A 15,455-nucleotide genomic window follows, 5' to 3' on the forward strand; every position below is an offset into this window, starting at 1 on the left:
ATGTGACTCCATACGGAAGCTCTAGTTCAAATTTGCTGAACATTTTCTTTGTCTGACAGCTTTAAAAAAGTCAATCAACAACATTGGTTATTATAGGCTGTGTAAGCTTCTTCCGCGATAAATTATTTTTTTTTCGATTTCAAAACCCATATTTTTTTATTTTGAGAAAAAATAACAGCTGCTAATGACAGAAGACCCATTTTAGAAATGTCATATTGGAAGTGCCATTCAAAGCAACCTCGAAGCAGTCGCTTCAGTAGTTCAGATGTCAAACCTCCATCAACCCCTTCATTTGTTTTTGATCAATCTGTGTAAAAGTGGACTGATTCGTCTTCCAGGAATGCACTATCCTCTCAGAGAGATTGGGAAGGTATAGAAATCTGGAAGATTCTGTCGAATTGTAGTTAGGGTATGATTTGGAATTGATTCTAATTACTTAAGAATTACAGAGTAGCCAAGGTTGTTGTTAACACACAGCGACATTTTTTGATTTAACTTTTGTACATTAAATCTCCAATATCTCCGCAATATTGTGGGTACATTTAACATTAAAACAAAATGTCTCCATGATAGTAAAATAGGTTTTTTATAAAAAGCCTACACCGAAAAAAAAACATATCTAATTCAAAATATATCCCAATTTCGTTGCATCTTCCATTTTTTTTTTTTAATTGGAGTTGAATACATTTCTATCTTTACTGTACAAGATTTGACATCGATTGATTAAACTACCTAACCGACTGTTGTTTCTGTCACTCATCAACTTTCACTTTTACCCCCGATGTTTACATCGTCTATTCAAGAACAATAATCATATGTTTTTTGTTTAATTTCCAAGTATATTGAAATATTGAACAATGGGCCATTAGTTTTCCAAAAATACACGTAGATACTCAGCTGCACAATTTCACAATTTCAATAATTTGACAAAGCTTCTCAGCGAGAAGTGTTTTATCTTAAGTAAAACAACAACAACAACGAAAAATGCCAAATCATATTGATAATATAATTATCCAAGTTCGAGCCCGACTCCAGGAACAACAAATAAAACTATGGCTTGGACCGTACTACTATGAAGACATCGGAGTTGTGGAATCTGAGTTAGAGGTAAATAAATGTCTCCTCAATTTCACTAAAAGACGCATCTATTCTCCTCTTTTGTCCTATTAGAAACTTGCTGAAGAATTCAGTAGAAACCTTGGAGTTTCGGTTTCAAATTGTAAATCAGCCTTGAGTGAGCTGCAAGACGGAGCTCTACGAAAACTGGCATCACGTAAGGAGTTCGAGGAAACTGGTAAAAAAGATCTATAGAGCTTATGACAAAAATTTTGTGTGATTTCATTTGCATTCCAGGCTTGGCCACATTCAGTGTCCGTCGTGTGAACAACACCGAAGGCACTGAGAACGTTTTCGAAGTCAAATGTTCCCTCTCAGATCTTGGTGAGGAGCTTCAGAGGAAAATTGCCGAAAAAATACAAGTCAATGATCCTGCACGCATTAAAATTATATCCGCAGGCAAAATTGTCAATCCTAAAGTTATCCTCGAAGTCCAAGGTGAGAATCGAAAATATAAGTCCTTCCAAAAATATTCGCTTTTATTTATATTCAGGAATAAAAAATAATCAGCAACTAATGACAATCATAAGTGGAGTGGAGAAAGGCGCTCTCAACTCTCAAGAAGCAATGTACGATCGTATAAGAAAAATCAAAGAAGACGTCGAGGCCATTGTGAACTCTGGAAATCGTTTATTTGAGGTTGGAACAAGGTTTTCTCCTCAATTAATTGAGACTTAAAATTATTTTTTAGATGGAAGATCAAGATGGAAATCCAGTTTTTCTTCCACCAGACGAAAACAAAGCTCTTCTCATGGCCATGGGTTATTGCGAGAAGGCTCGGGCAGCTGTAAAGCGCAATCAATATGATGAAGCTCTCATCTTACTCCTCGAGGCTGACGAAAAGTTCACCACATGCAATTCCAGTTTCCTAGAATCAGTCGATAATTATGCTCTTGTTAATTTGGATATTGTTTGGTGTTATCTTTGTCTCAAGGTATTCCTTCCTCTGATTTGTTGTTGCAAATTTCTCCTGGCCTTAAGTGCATTAACATCACCTTGAGCTTTTATTTTCTATCCTTTTTTCTAAATTAGAATCTTACTCAACTGCCAGATGCCCAACGTCGTTTGGAAATCTGTGAGAAGAGCTTCCATCGCAGCTACGGCAAGGATCTAAGTCGTTTGATTAATCTCAAAGGTGATTCGTGTCCAGAGAGGGCTCTTATAATGCGTCTGCATTTGCTACAGGGTGTTTTGTTGTTCCATCAAAATCGACGCAATGAAGCCTACGAGAAACTCGATCTTGCTCAATCAGAACTCAAAAAATTAAAAGTTGACGATAGCAGCGTAGAGCAATTAGTTGAGATGGGCTTCGATCCAGTCGAGGCGAGGACAGGTTTACGAGCTTGTAAAGGAGATCTCAGCCAAGCCATTAATTTTATATACGATCGAAAGAATAAAATCGCTGAAGCTCGCAAAAAGTCTAAAAAAGAGCGAAAAATAAATGAAAAACTCGGTGAGTCGAGGAATTCAGGGGGAACTGAAACTGAAAGTTGGGTAAATCCACGAAGTGTGTGTTCATTGGTTGAGATGGGGTTTGAACAAGAGTTAGTTGTGGTGGCATTGAAAATGGCCGATAATGATCTTACAAAGGCTGTAAGTATTTTATTTGCAGGTTTTTGAAGGAAGATCTCATGAATTTTCTACTCATTTCAGTTGGACATGTTGCAAACCAATTCTGAGGCATTAGTTAGAGACTTGCCCGCCACTCCTCAATCAATCGATGAAACATTGTTCAATGAAGTGAGTTTGGAAATACTTTAAAGTCTTATTTTTACTTGTTTTGTTTTTATTTTTAGCTTAAAAACATGGGTTTTGACGAACAAACAGTTCGATTAGCTCTCGAGTCTACAACAAATAATCCCGAAAAAGCAATAGATTTCCTTTTGAAAACATTTAAAAATCAAAGTGATCTAAGTAATACAATAGAGCAGTTAGTCAGAACTTACACAGGAGGAGCATCTACTTCAACAGGAGGAGCTGTAAGCGATGATTCAACAGTTATGGGAAAGTTTTTGAAGAGAGCTCAAAAAGAAATCGATTCGATGAGTGCGTATAATCGTTTCAATGAAGATATATCTGCCAATGAAAATGAATATTTGGATTTGTCCTTGATACAAGAGGAGCAAATTCTTGCCGAATATAAACTTTTTTTAGAGCAGTAAAAGATTTGTTTTATATAAATGTGCATGAAAATGTGCTTAACATTTTTACTTCTTATTTTTGTTGCGTTAAGAAATAAAATATATTTTTATAATTTGAAATCATCATTTTTATTAAATGAAGTATTTATTTATTTTAATTTTATTTGTGATATATTTAGCTTCTAAAAATAGTTTGACTCATAGCTACTCATTAATCCACGTTATAATGTCTGTTGTGACAATTTAGTCACAGCAAAGACTTATTTGTGAACGCAGTAGAAATACAAACTTGGTATTTTTTCGTTAGGTTACAAATCCTTTATTTCAAAGAAATAAGTATTAATACATATATGGGTTCAATAATGGTCTTACTTACTTAGTCTAATTTATGGTAAATAGCCACCAAGTGGCCGGCAAAAGTTAAATTTGTAAGTCTAGAAGAAACTTGCCTCGTGGCTTACAAAAATGGCGAAGCTATATTCCCCTCGTACCAACATTCAATCAAACCAGAAAAAAGGACGTTATTATTAAAATGTTGAATTATAGTTTGTTTGATGATTGAATGTTGGTATGAACAGATTATAGCTCCATCTTACACTCGGTTGGAGTAACTACAATTCTTTTTTAGGATGTGTACACATCCCCCTCAACACTCCCCCTCGGTAGTTTCTCCTGGGCAAGTGGTAGGGGGCGTCTTGATGTCGAGGACAGCTAGCTTGACTGCGGATCTTTCATACACCCCATTCGCCGTCTGTACGAAAGCGCTTCGTACTTGATTATCTTTGGATGATCTTTTCACGTTTACTATTCGCCCTTTCGGCCAGCTATTCCTGGGATTAGTTGGGTCCACAATAAGGACTAAGTCTCCCACTTCTAAGGGTTTTGCCGGAGTGAGCCATTTTGTTCGTCTGGTAAGCGTAGGTAGGTATTCTGCTATCCAGCGCTTCCAGAAACGGTCCGCAAACTGTTGTGAGATGAGCCAATTTTTTCGCAGTACTGTTGCGTCATCGTCGAATTGTGCTAATGATTTTGACCCACATTGCGATCCTAACAGAAAATGGTTAGGAGTTAGAGCTTCCGGATTGGTTGGATCTATTGGAATATATGTCAACGGTCGTGAGTTCACTATGTTCTCAGATTCTATTAACATAGAGCGAAGGAGTTTATCGTTTGGGTTTCTTGATGGCATAATAGAGTAGAGAACATTTTTAATAGATCGTACTAGCCGCTCCCAGCTACCGCCCATATGTGGCGAGCTAGGGGGTATGAACTTCCACTGAGTTATTGTGGTGGTGAAGGTTTCCATCAGTTTATCTTTCCGAATACTGGCTGCGGCTTCTCTCAGCTCTCGTTCAGCCACGCAAAAATTGGTACCATTATCGCTGTGAAACTCAATCGGTGTACCTCTTCTGGCTATGAAATTACGAAGGCAAAGGATGCAAGAGTCCGTTGTCAGCGTATGAGCAACTTCTATGTGAACCGCTCTAACGGTGAGGCAGGTTAGAAGAACTCCCCATCGCTTTTCCGTTCTTCGCCCTACGGTGACACAAAAGGGGCCGAAGTAGTCCACGCCAACATATGAGAAGGGTCGGCAGAACGAAGCTAGTCTCGCTTGAGGAAGTGCGGCCGTGCTTTGTTTATTTTGCAGCGTGGCCATAATTTCTTAATAGCTTTGAGAGTGGATCGCAGTTGAGATATATAGAATTTCTGACGAAGAGTGTTGACGACTGTTTCATCACTTTGATGGTTAAAATGGCAGTGAACATCTTCGATAATTAGCACCTTAATTCGATGGTATCTTGGAAGAATTACAGGCAGTCTGAGATCTTGATTGAGTTCTTGTTTTAGAGAAATGCGTCCATTAGCTCGTATAAGATGGTTTTCATCCAAAAATGGGTTAAGGTTAAAAAGTGGGCTACTTCGTTCAACACCACGGTTCATTGTTAGATCTGCAATTTTTTCGGCGTATATTTACACATTTTTGTGCCTCTTTCACGAATGCATTTTCGGCTGACTGTAGTTCACTTCTTAATAGGGGGCCGCTCACTTTGAGTGTTTTATTCCTTCTGGTTGATGTATTGTTAACAAAACGCAGGGCATACGCGGTGATCCTCAGCAATTTTCGCCAGGTGGATATTTCGTGTGACCGAAAGATGTTTCCTTGGGCAATATTGTGAACTGATACGAAATGTGTTTTCAACTATTCGATTGTAGAGCCCACAATCACCTCTTGTGGCCACTCGTCTATGATTGATTTCAAGAAAGTTGGTCCGTTGAACCATCTACTGGTTGATTTGAGTTTCGGCGGCCTTTGCCATTTCGTGGCTTCATCGGCGACATTCATGTGTGTGGGGATCCATCTCCATTCTGTTACATCAGTGAGCTCCAAAATCTCACTCACCCTGAATGTAACGTACTGTCGGTATCTTCGGTGGTCCAAACGGAGCCAACAGAGAACAGTCTTGGAGTCTGACCAGAAATATCGACTCTTGAAAGTGATTCCGTTCGAGTCTATAATACTTTTAGCAAAGCGTGCTCCGAGAAGTGCCGCCTGTAACTCCAGTCGTGGAATTGTAAGTGCTTTAAGAGGGGCGACTCGAGTTTTTGCTCCTATGAGTGCTGTCTCCGTCAGTTCGTTCTTCAAATTTCTAATGTACGCCACAGCCGCAAAACCGTTTTCGCTTGCGTCAACAAAGATGTGCAGTTGAATTTCAGACCCCCAATCGGATGAGACATAACATCTGGGAATACGTAGCTCTTCAATCTTGGAAAGATGATTATGTCCATTCAAGCCATTTGTGATACTCCTCATCCTTAATTTCGTCGTCCCAATCGATTTTAGAGCGCCAGATTTCTTGCAGCAGGATCTTGACATACATGAGAAGGCATGCTATGAGGCCAAGGGGATCGAATATTGTCATCATCACCCTTAGCACTTCACGCTTAGTTGGGCGCTTAGAATCAAAGAGAATTTGTCTTTGATTTCGATCTGAGGTGATCTTAAAAGTAAGGCTATCCAGAGGAGTGCACCACCACATTCCAAGCACTTTTTCTGTGCTCAGCTCAACATTCAAGTTCATGCTTAGTTCTTCTAAATAATCAAAAATTGATTATGAACTCGTTATTTATGGAAAATGTGTAAAATCTTACATTCAATCTCTTCACCTCTTCACAATGATCATATAACTTGTCAATTAGAGTCATTTAGGACTAGTATAATAAAAAGATCTATCGAAAGAAAAGGATTTGTGTCATCAGGAATTGTAGAAAAAATACTTGTATTCTATGAATCTAATTTTATGGAATCTATTATTGTCAACAATTTGACTTTTCTCTTTATTGATGGCTCAAAAAGCAGGGAAAGTACTTCTTCCACAATCGTTGATAAAAAAATAATCTCCTTTAATTGGAAAAACGTCCACCATTTTTTTCAACCTTATCTGCTGAAAATGGTAAACAATTTAAATAAAAACAAAAATCCATGAAAAGATCCATACCAAAACAGCATTGCAACTTCTAAGTCTGCAATAAATACTTTTTTTTATTTTGTGCGCGCACTAAAGGGGTTATGAATACCCTTATAATGATTAAACACAGTGCGAGCAATTAGGAAAGGAGGATAGGATTAGAAAGGAGAATCTGTTGCATGGGTTTGAATGTTTGCACATTGTAATGAGTGGGAAATATTGAGCTTGGTAAAGCATTCCACATTCGTGTAGTGCGGCTAAAGAAATAATCTCTGTACTTAACAGTACGTCCGAAATTTGGCTCGAGGGTAAACTGATGAAAATTCCTAGCAGTACGGGCATTACGGTTGAATTGTTTAAGGAGTGGAATCCAACTGGCTTTTTCAATAGAGAATTGTTTATAAAAATAGCGATAAAACAATGACAGACATTAGACCTTGCGGCGGTGTTCAAGAGAAGCAAATATCTCGGTAAGGTAACGATCTCCAATAATTTTTAAAGCTCTTTTTTCAATTCTATCAAGAAGACTCAAGTACGTTATTGGAGCACTACCCCAAATATGAGAGTTAAACTCAAGTTTTGGACTACTAAAACCTTTGTAAATTATAGCCAGTTCAGAAGGGGTAAAAACTTTTTGCATCGTCGGAGAAAATCTAAACACTTAGCAGCATTTTTGGCGATGTCAAATATGTGATCACTCAACAACAAGTGGTTTGTGATGCACATACCTTGGACTGATAGTTGTTCAGTCTCCTCGATGCAAGCACCACTCATGGAAAGTGGCATTTGGGGAGGGTAAAGCTTTTGTGACAGTAGACAGCATTGAGTTTTTGAAGCATTAAATTCTACACGGTTTTTATTCCCCAATGAACAATGCTGTCAAGATCAGAATTTAATGAGCTGCCGTTGGTAATCCAAAACCGAAGAACAAGGATGAGAATCTAAAAACGAATATGAAAAGCTGAGAGTACTGTCATCCGCTAAACAATTTACTGGGTTAGATGTTAGAAGTTTCAGACAAAAGATCATTTATAAAAGTAAGGAAGAGCGTCGGAGACAAAACGGAGCCCTGGGGCACATCAGTGTTTATTTTGTAAATTTGTATTTGTGTTTGTATTTGTATTTGTATTTATTTATTATCAAAATTAAATTTTGTATTCTGGTGCAAGATTCAATAATAATTTTTCAAATGATTTTGTTGTTCTGAATTCGAATTTAATCCTTGAATTGTCTCCATCACAATTCAAATTTCCGAAAAAATACTCTTTAAAAGCGTTTAAAAATCTATGATTGTTGTTTTTTCACGCTTAGCTTTTTTTAGCACAAAACTTATAAATGTCTTCTCGAAATTTTCATTAGTAGTTATACGATGAATTGTGAGTCTTCATTTGACTCTATACGAATTCTTGAAAATCCTTAAATGCTATGAGTTCACAGTTTTGAGAAATGCATTTTATTTTGTGTTTTTATTTATTTATTATCATTAAGCATTTTAAAACATAGAGTCTTATTTTTAATACTTATTATGTTCAGATTTAAATTTTATCAAATTAAAAGAGGAATCAAATTAGTATGCTAAATTTACAATTTGCTTGAAGTTAAGAGAAATTTGTTTTTGTCATGTTGAAAAATTAAATAACATACATTTTTAAATTCTAAGACAAAGTGATTTTTATTTTGGAAACATTTTCAGCATTTGTATAAGTTCTTTAAAGAGTTCTCAAAACGAGTGCTGCTGTGTATCCCTCTCAGGTTAGCAGGCAAGGAGTTCCACAGGGCAACAGCGTGTACAAAGAACTGTTGTTTTGAATTTCTGAATTTGAAGGAAGGGACAATTAGAACATTACTTCTTAGTGATACTGGGAACCTAAGCCTTTCGTATAGATATTCAGGAGATCTAGTATAATAAGTCTAAAAAGAAATGTCAAAGTTTGATAGTTTATGTAGTTGTTGAAGGTCATGTTGAAAACACTACTTGCTTGCATCGAAACATGATCGAACCGTCGCAAGTCATAAATAAAGCGAACAACATTATAAAACGCGACTTGAAGTTTTCATTTATTAGCGCTGTCAAGGGCACAGAAAATGGGACTGCCATAGAAAAGTATTGGTAGGACAAGAGATTTTGCTATAGTCATTTTTGTTGAAACTGGAAGACAATGGCAGATATATATAAAACCCGCAAAGCAGCATATATTCGACCAACGGCACAAGTCAAGTGATCGTCCCATGTAAGTTTATGGTTAAAAACAATCCCAAGATTCTTAACTGTTCTAACGTAGCTTAACGTTTCCCCCTCAAGTTCAATACTAGGGAAATAAGAAGTATCTATTGCAGTGTTACTGATGACGATTGCCTGACATTTCTTAGGGTTAAGTTTAAGATGATTCTCCCTGGACCACTGGTTTATATACACATCAAATGAATTTAAACGTCGTCAGCATACATATAAATTTTGCAATGCTTGAGTGGAAGCTCATTATTGAAAAGTGTGAATAAGAGTGGTCCCAAAATCGATCCCTGGGGCACACCATTAGAGGTAGGGAGGGAATCCGACAGCCTAGAGTTAGCAAAAACAGCCTGAGTTCGATGGCTTAGATACTGTGCTATGAGGGTTAAGGCTGAGTTTTCAAAGAAGAAGAAAGAATTCAGTTTTTTTCAGAAGAATTGTATGTGAAACAATGTCGAACGCCTTAGAGAAATCAAGGAGAACCAGAGTTCTGACTTTATTATTATCGATTTGTTGTCGCATGTCGTCGCTTATCTTAAGAAGCGCAGTCGTACAGCTGTGTTTCGGTCTAAAGCCAGATTGCATCGGTGTAATTAAATTCCGTGTTTCAAAGAATTTTCGAACGCTTTTGAAATTAATGGTAGGATAGAAATTGGACGGTATTCTTCTTGTTGCGAATTTGACTTTTTAAGAATTGGCAATATTTTTGAAGCTTTCCATAGTGCCGGGAAACAGGACTTTGTTAATATTGAATTAAAGATATGTGTCAAGAAAGGAGATATAAAAGTATAAGAATAATTTTTACAAACTTAGGATGCATATTGTCTAGTCGAATAGCGTTCAATTTTATGTCTTTTACGGCCTTAAATACCTCAACTTCAAAAACTCTTTTAAAACTGAAACTTGAGAGAAGCTCATTACTTCTTTCAAAGTTTGTGTCAAACGCAACACCATTATTTGTGTCAGAAACAGAACTTACGAACTGTTTGTTTAGTTCATTTACATCACAGTCATCCTCAGCAATCTTTTGTTTCGTCGTAATACCAAGAGATTTTACGTTCTTCCACAGTTTTTTGGAAGAAACATTGTTAAATCTCGACGCAAAAAATCTTCGCTTGGAATTTCTGATTTGAATATTCACTGCATTTCTTAACGTTTTGTACTGCATGAACAACAGTGGTAACTTGAAGTTTATCAATGTAACTAGTGTACTATCCTATTTCAGGGTTTTTGATTCGCACGTTTTTAATTGGCACATAGGTGTCAAAAAGGTCATTAATTTTGTTAGTAAAGAAATAAACTTGCCTATCTACGTCTGAGATATAGTATATATTTTCTACATTAGAGTTATATATATACTTGTTACCAATGATTGCATATCGATTGCATTGAAATTCCTGAATGAAATGCTTTCTGTTTCTGAGGTCGGATTTAGGTTAATGTTATAAAAAGCGATAGTTAAGTCATGCTTGGAAAATCCGGGAACATCAAGCTGCCCATAGGAGTTCACAAGATGTGGTTGATATTATTATAATAATATTAGATTTGAACCCGTCCAATAATACTTGAATTAAACGGTCCGAAAGGTAATTTCTAACCTAACAAAGAAGAGATTCATCGATACCAGAAGCACGCATTTTCGCTAAGAGACCTTGATACCAAACTGCCTTTGAAATATCAAGTGCAATAATCTTACTTTCTCCAAAACGATGTTTAGATTTGTTCCACTGTTCGGTGAGATGAACCATGTGATTACCAGTGGCTACGAAAGCTATTTTGTCGGTCGAAGAAAGAAGAAATTCATCGATACCAGAAGCACGCATTTTCGCTAAGAAACCTTGATGCCAAACTGCCTTTGAAATATCAAGTGCAATAATCTTACTTTCTCCAAAACGATGTTAAGATTTGTTCCACTGTTCGTGAGATAAAGCATGAGATCCCCAGTGGAACTATTGCTACAAAAGCTATTTTGTCGGTCGAAGCTTCCGTTCTTCAAGATATTTTTTGAGCTGAAAATTGATCAGCGTTTCCATTACCTAGGAAAGAAGGGACGTAAGTGCAATTGGGCGATAGTTAGAAGGGGAGGAGGATTCACCTTTTTTAGGGACATACTGGACAAATGCAGTTTTCCATCCACTCGGAAAGAGACCAGTAGAATAGGACAGACGGAAAAGCTTACGCAGTGGTTTTGCCAGCATTGAAGAACACCTCTTCAGAGCAATAGCGGAGATACTACCCGGGCCAGCGGATTTGAGAATGTCAAGATCTTTTAGTACTGTAGCAACTGTACGAGTGCGAAAGAAGATTTGTCCCATAGAAACGTTTACGCTTTCAAGTACAGGAGGAGTCATGACACTCATTGGTATCATCAAATTAACAGCAAATTGTGCTGCAACAAATTGGCTTTCTCAATCAAGCTTACAAAAGAAGAATCATTGGAAACGAGCGAAGGAACGGACGGAAAAATTTTACTACCTTTGTAGTATTTTTTTACCGTAATTTCTGGTCATGCAACAATTTAATGTGTGTGTCGTATATGCCCGTTACAAGTCTTTCTAGTTTTCGTCAGTAGGGTTGGCTTTATAAATCCGGAAACTTACTCGTACATCTTTGATCCTAATAACCTCTTTACAACTTGAATCAAACCATGAGTTTTTTTTGGGTTTGATATATAGATATTACAATATTTGAGATAAAATTTCTCATTCCACAAAGAATTAAGTTTTTACCCATATCTTCGCTGGAATCCACGTCACTATCGAGGAAGCAGTTAAAGTTCCTGAAGAAATCATTGAGACCGTTCCAGTTGGCTTTCTCATATTGCCATACTCATAGGGTTTTTCTCTTTAACTGTTTTTTTGGCATGAGGATCAAGCAGATTTGAAACAATGCCTAGAGGTTATAATAGACTTACCGCATATTTATTAGGATCAAAGGCAAGAAACAAGCCTAGAGTGTTTGGCGCATTGACCTGCAACGTCTTGAATCCGAGTTGGCTCGTCAACTAACTGAGTCAGGTAGTTTAACTCAGCAAAAATCTCGACTTACCTTCCTTCGGATGTTGTCTGACCAGAATAGCGCAGCCGCAAAGAGTTGTGTACATTTAAATCGCCCGCAACAACGATCTCACTGTGCGGAAAATGGGATAAAATTCTCTGGATACAGTCGGACAGCGCATCTAATTCGTTGGAAGTCTAATTGCTATCCACACTTGATGGGCCTTTGGACAATGAATTTAAACCACATATAATTTGCATTGACCAGACCATATTGTGGTACAAGTTGATAGGCATGGTGAGAAAAGAAATACTTTACTAGGTTCCTTCGCTTGTTGTCAATGAAACTCCTTTAGTTAGTTCTATTGTGAAGCAAACTTGTTTGTAAAGCAGTGTCATGGATCCTTTTTTGTACTCGTACTGTTCCGAGAGTCGTAAAAGGTCTCAACATACATAAATCCGCTGGTTTGGATGGTATCATCGCTTAGCTACTTACTGACAATTGCGTCTTGGTATATTAGTGTCAATCGGTTCCTGACTCCATGTACATAATTTTTCATCGGATATACGATTGGGACAAAACAAACCCTTAAGTTGTTTCGTAGACACCTATTAATAAAGGTTTGCAATTTCTTGATAATTGCTGCTGTTTATTTTCAGGTTCTGCATCCGGATAATCGTAGCTTTGACATCAAGTTGAGAGAATTGTTCTTAGAAACTTTGGACTTCCCGATCCGGTAAGTGATAACTTGTTAGGTACGGACTTCAGAAGAGACAACACTTCGATGATAATGAAACCTTAGTAGTTAGTTTTTCTCGTATTGATTTTCACCTCTACAATTTATGCTTCTCTCTCCACTTTTGTTATCGTTTGATGGATGTTGATATGATCCTTTTTTAGGTAGGCATAAAACGTTGGTGTATAGTCTTGATATTTCTGGTATGCTGTCAGAGACTATCTTCTTCTTCCGTTTCCTGTCAAGGCTACCGAAAGCACATCAATGATCACCAACAAAAACAGAAGTGATGACTATAAGCGGCCCTTTCTGACTTCACTTTGTACTTCAAATTCTTCTGACAACATCCGTTTTAGATATGACTTTTTGACACATCATAATAATACCATATCATCTTTATAATAGAAATTAGTTTATTAAAGATACCCTTCCTGCGCAAAACAAGTCAGATAAACTCCCTGTTGCCGATGTAAAAACCTTCTCAAAATAAATGAACAACATTTGAAAAGGTGATCGATAATAATCAACGAAATGATCGATGATGATCCGCAAGTTGTTGATGTTATCAATGCAGGAAAATCAAGTACGGAAGTCACCTTGAATTTCAAACTTATTTTTTTATTTGGATTTCGAAGTAGCCGGTCACGTCGAAGCAGAACTTCGGTTCGAAGTAGCTTTCAAATTTCAGGCAGAGATGACCAACTTAACCGATATATCGAAAATGCAATATATTATTATACCTAAACAAAAATACCATAAGCTTTAGGTTAGGTTGGAGTGGCTATCCAGATGTCATTGACGCACGTAGACCTCAAGGGTCCATTGTGATACCACTAATGAGGTAACTCATGGGAGAGTAATGAACTTAAACAAACCATTTCGTACTTTTAATGTAGTTAGAGAGACGTTTTGTGTCAATCGTTGCCAGTTCACTGGTGTTATCGAAGAAGGGATAACCGAGAAAGTTATTCCTTCTAATGGAGAGTGCTGGACATGTACATAGAAGGTGTTGGACTGTTTCCTCTTCCTCCTCATCCATGCAGCTTCTAGAGAAGTCATTTGTGTAGACCCCTAGCCTCAGAGCCTGTCTTCCTATGAGGCAGTGTCCCCTTATTACTCCAATTGTAGAGCTTATACTTTGTCTGCTCAGTGATATCAAGCCTTTTGACCGTTTTAAGTCAATACTTGGCCATATTTGCTTGGTTGCTAGGCAGGTAGTACTCTGTGACCATCTAGCATTTGTTGTTTCTAGAGCATATTGCTTGAGCATTTTTGTAGTTCGGCCGGAATGATTCCGTCTAGTCCTGGAGATTTATATGGATCAAAGCTGTCTATGGCCCATTGCAGTTTTTCCCGCGTTATTAGATCAACTAAATCGCTTGTAGAAGTCGTTGAGTATGTTAGAGCTACCCGGAAAGTGGGTGTCTAATAACAGATTAAGAGATTATTTATCTGTGATAGTCCACGTGCCTGCTTCTATCTTTAAAGCACTGGGTATTGTTGGACTTTTTGAGAGAATTTTCCTGAGTCTTGAGGCTTCTGAAGTATTTTCTATTTTACCACAAAAATTTCTCCAAGAAGACCTCTTACTCTTTCTTAATTCTTTTTTATATTGCTTTAGAGCTTGTTTGTATAAGTCCCGATCAGAAGGAGATCTAGTGTACTTAGATCTGTTGAAGAGTTTGCGACAGCTCTTTCTGAATGGTTCTAGTTCTTTACGCCACCAATGAGGTTTCTTTTTACCCTTTAAAATGGTTACAGGGCATGAAGATCTCATTGATTCATTTAAGGCTTCGGTGAGATGATTTACAGAAAGGTCAAGTTCAGCTTTACTGAAGGATCTTTTAAGAAGGTTGTGATCAAGCAGTTGTGCTAGTACCTCCCTATATCGCTCCCAGTTTGTATTCCGGTGATTCCGAAAACCCGTAGATGTATTTGTCACATCTTTGAGCTCAAACTGAATGTATTTGTGGTCAGAGAAGGAATTCCCTTTTGAGACATGCCAGTTTGAAATCATATTGTGGATCGAGTCAGAGGTAAGTGTATTAGTGTAATATCAAGTACCTCTTTCCTATTCTCGGTTACAAAAGTGTGTTCATTACCAATATTACTTATGAGTAGGTTAGTGCTTAGTAAGTAATCAAATAAGGACTCACCTCTCTCATTTATATCAGAGCTACCCCATACCATGTGATGGGCGTTAGCGTCCGAACTAATTAGGAGAACAACTTTTTTCGATTGCGCGTCCGCAATTGCCTTCCTCAAGGTGTTTCCTGGAATTGGGCTATCGTGGCCAAGGTAGGAGGATATGAGCCAGTAGGTTGCTTTATCCGTTGTTAAGACAGCGGTGGTGGTGTCCTTGTCGCTGTAATTGGGGAGTAAAAATATGTTTAAGTCATTTTTTACTATCATGCATGACCTTGGTCCACCTTTCTCCGATGCATACAATATTTTATAGCCAGGAGTCCTGAGACCTCTGATGATGGAATTTTAGACCCACGCCTCCTGTATTAAGACGATGTCTTCCTTGTTCCTATGCAGTCGGAGTACCAGGTTGTTTGTGGCCATGATGGCGTGATGGAGATTAATCTGTACTAATCGCAGCATTGCTACTTTTAGTCAGATCAACCTCCACCACTGTTTTGTCGGCGTTTTCATCGTCTGAGGAGGATTTAAGCAGTTCTTTCTCACTCAGAGTGATGCCTAAGGTAGCATCTTCAGTCTCCACGTCGGATGACTCGTTTGGGGCTGTGGATTTCGATGGTTCC

General features: G+C 37.7%; 1 protein-coding gene across 1 annotated transcript; it reads left to right on the top strand.

Moving 5' to 3' along the window:
* The first annotated feature begins 791 nt into the window (after nt 1-791).
* LOC129947649 (NEDD8 ultimate buster 1) lies at nt 792-3,377 on the top strand. Its single transcript, XM_056058282.1, has 8 exons — nt 792-1,107; nt 1,171-1,294; nt 1,354-1,554; nt 1,610-1,755; nt 1,808-2,050; nt 2,149-2,709; nt 2,770-2,856; nt 2,913-3,377. Exons 1-8 carry the CDS (start codon nt 985-987, stop codon nt 3,276-3,278), a joined length of 1,851 nt encoding a protein of 616 aa, XP_055914257.1. The 5' UTR covers nt 792-984; the 3' UTR covers nt 3,279-3,377.
* Nucleotides 3,378-15,455: the final 12,078 nt, after the last annotated feature.

This window comes from Eupeodes corollae, chromosome 2, assembly GCF_945859685.1.
Source record: "Eupeodes corollae chromosome 2, idEupCoro1.1, whole genome shotgun sequence".
In the NCBI taxonomy this organism is placed as follows: Eukaryota; Metazoa; Arthropoda; class Insecta; order Diptera; family Syrphidae; genus Eupeodes; species Eupeodes corollae.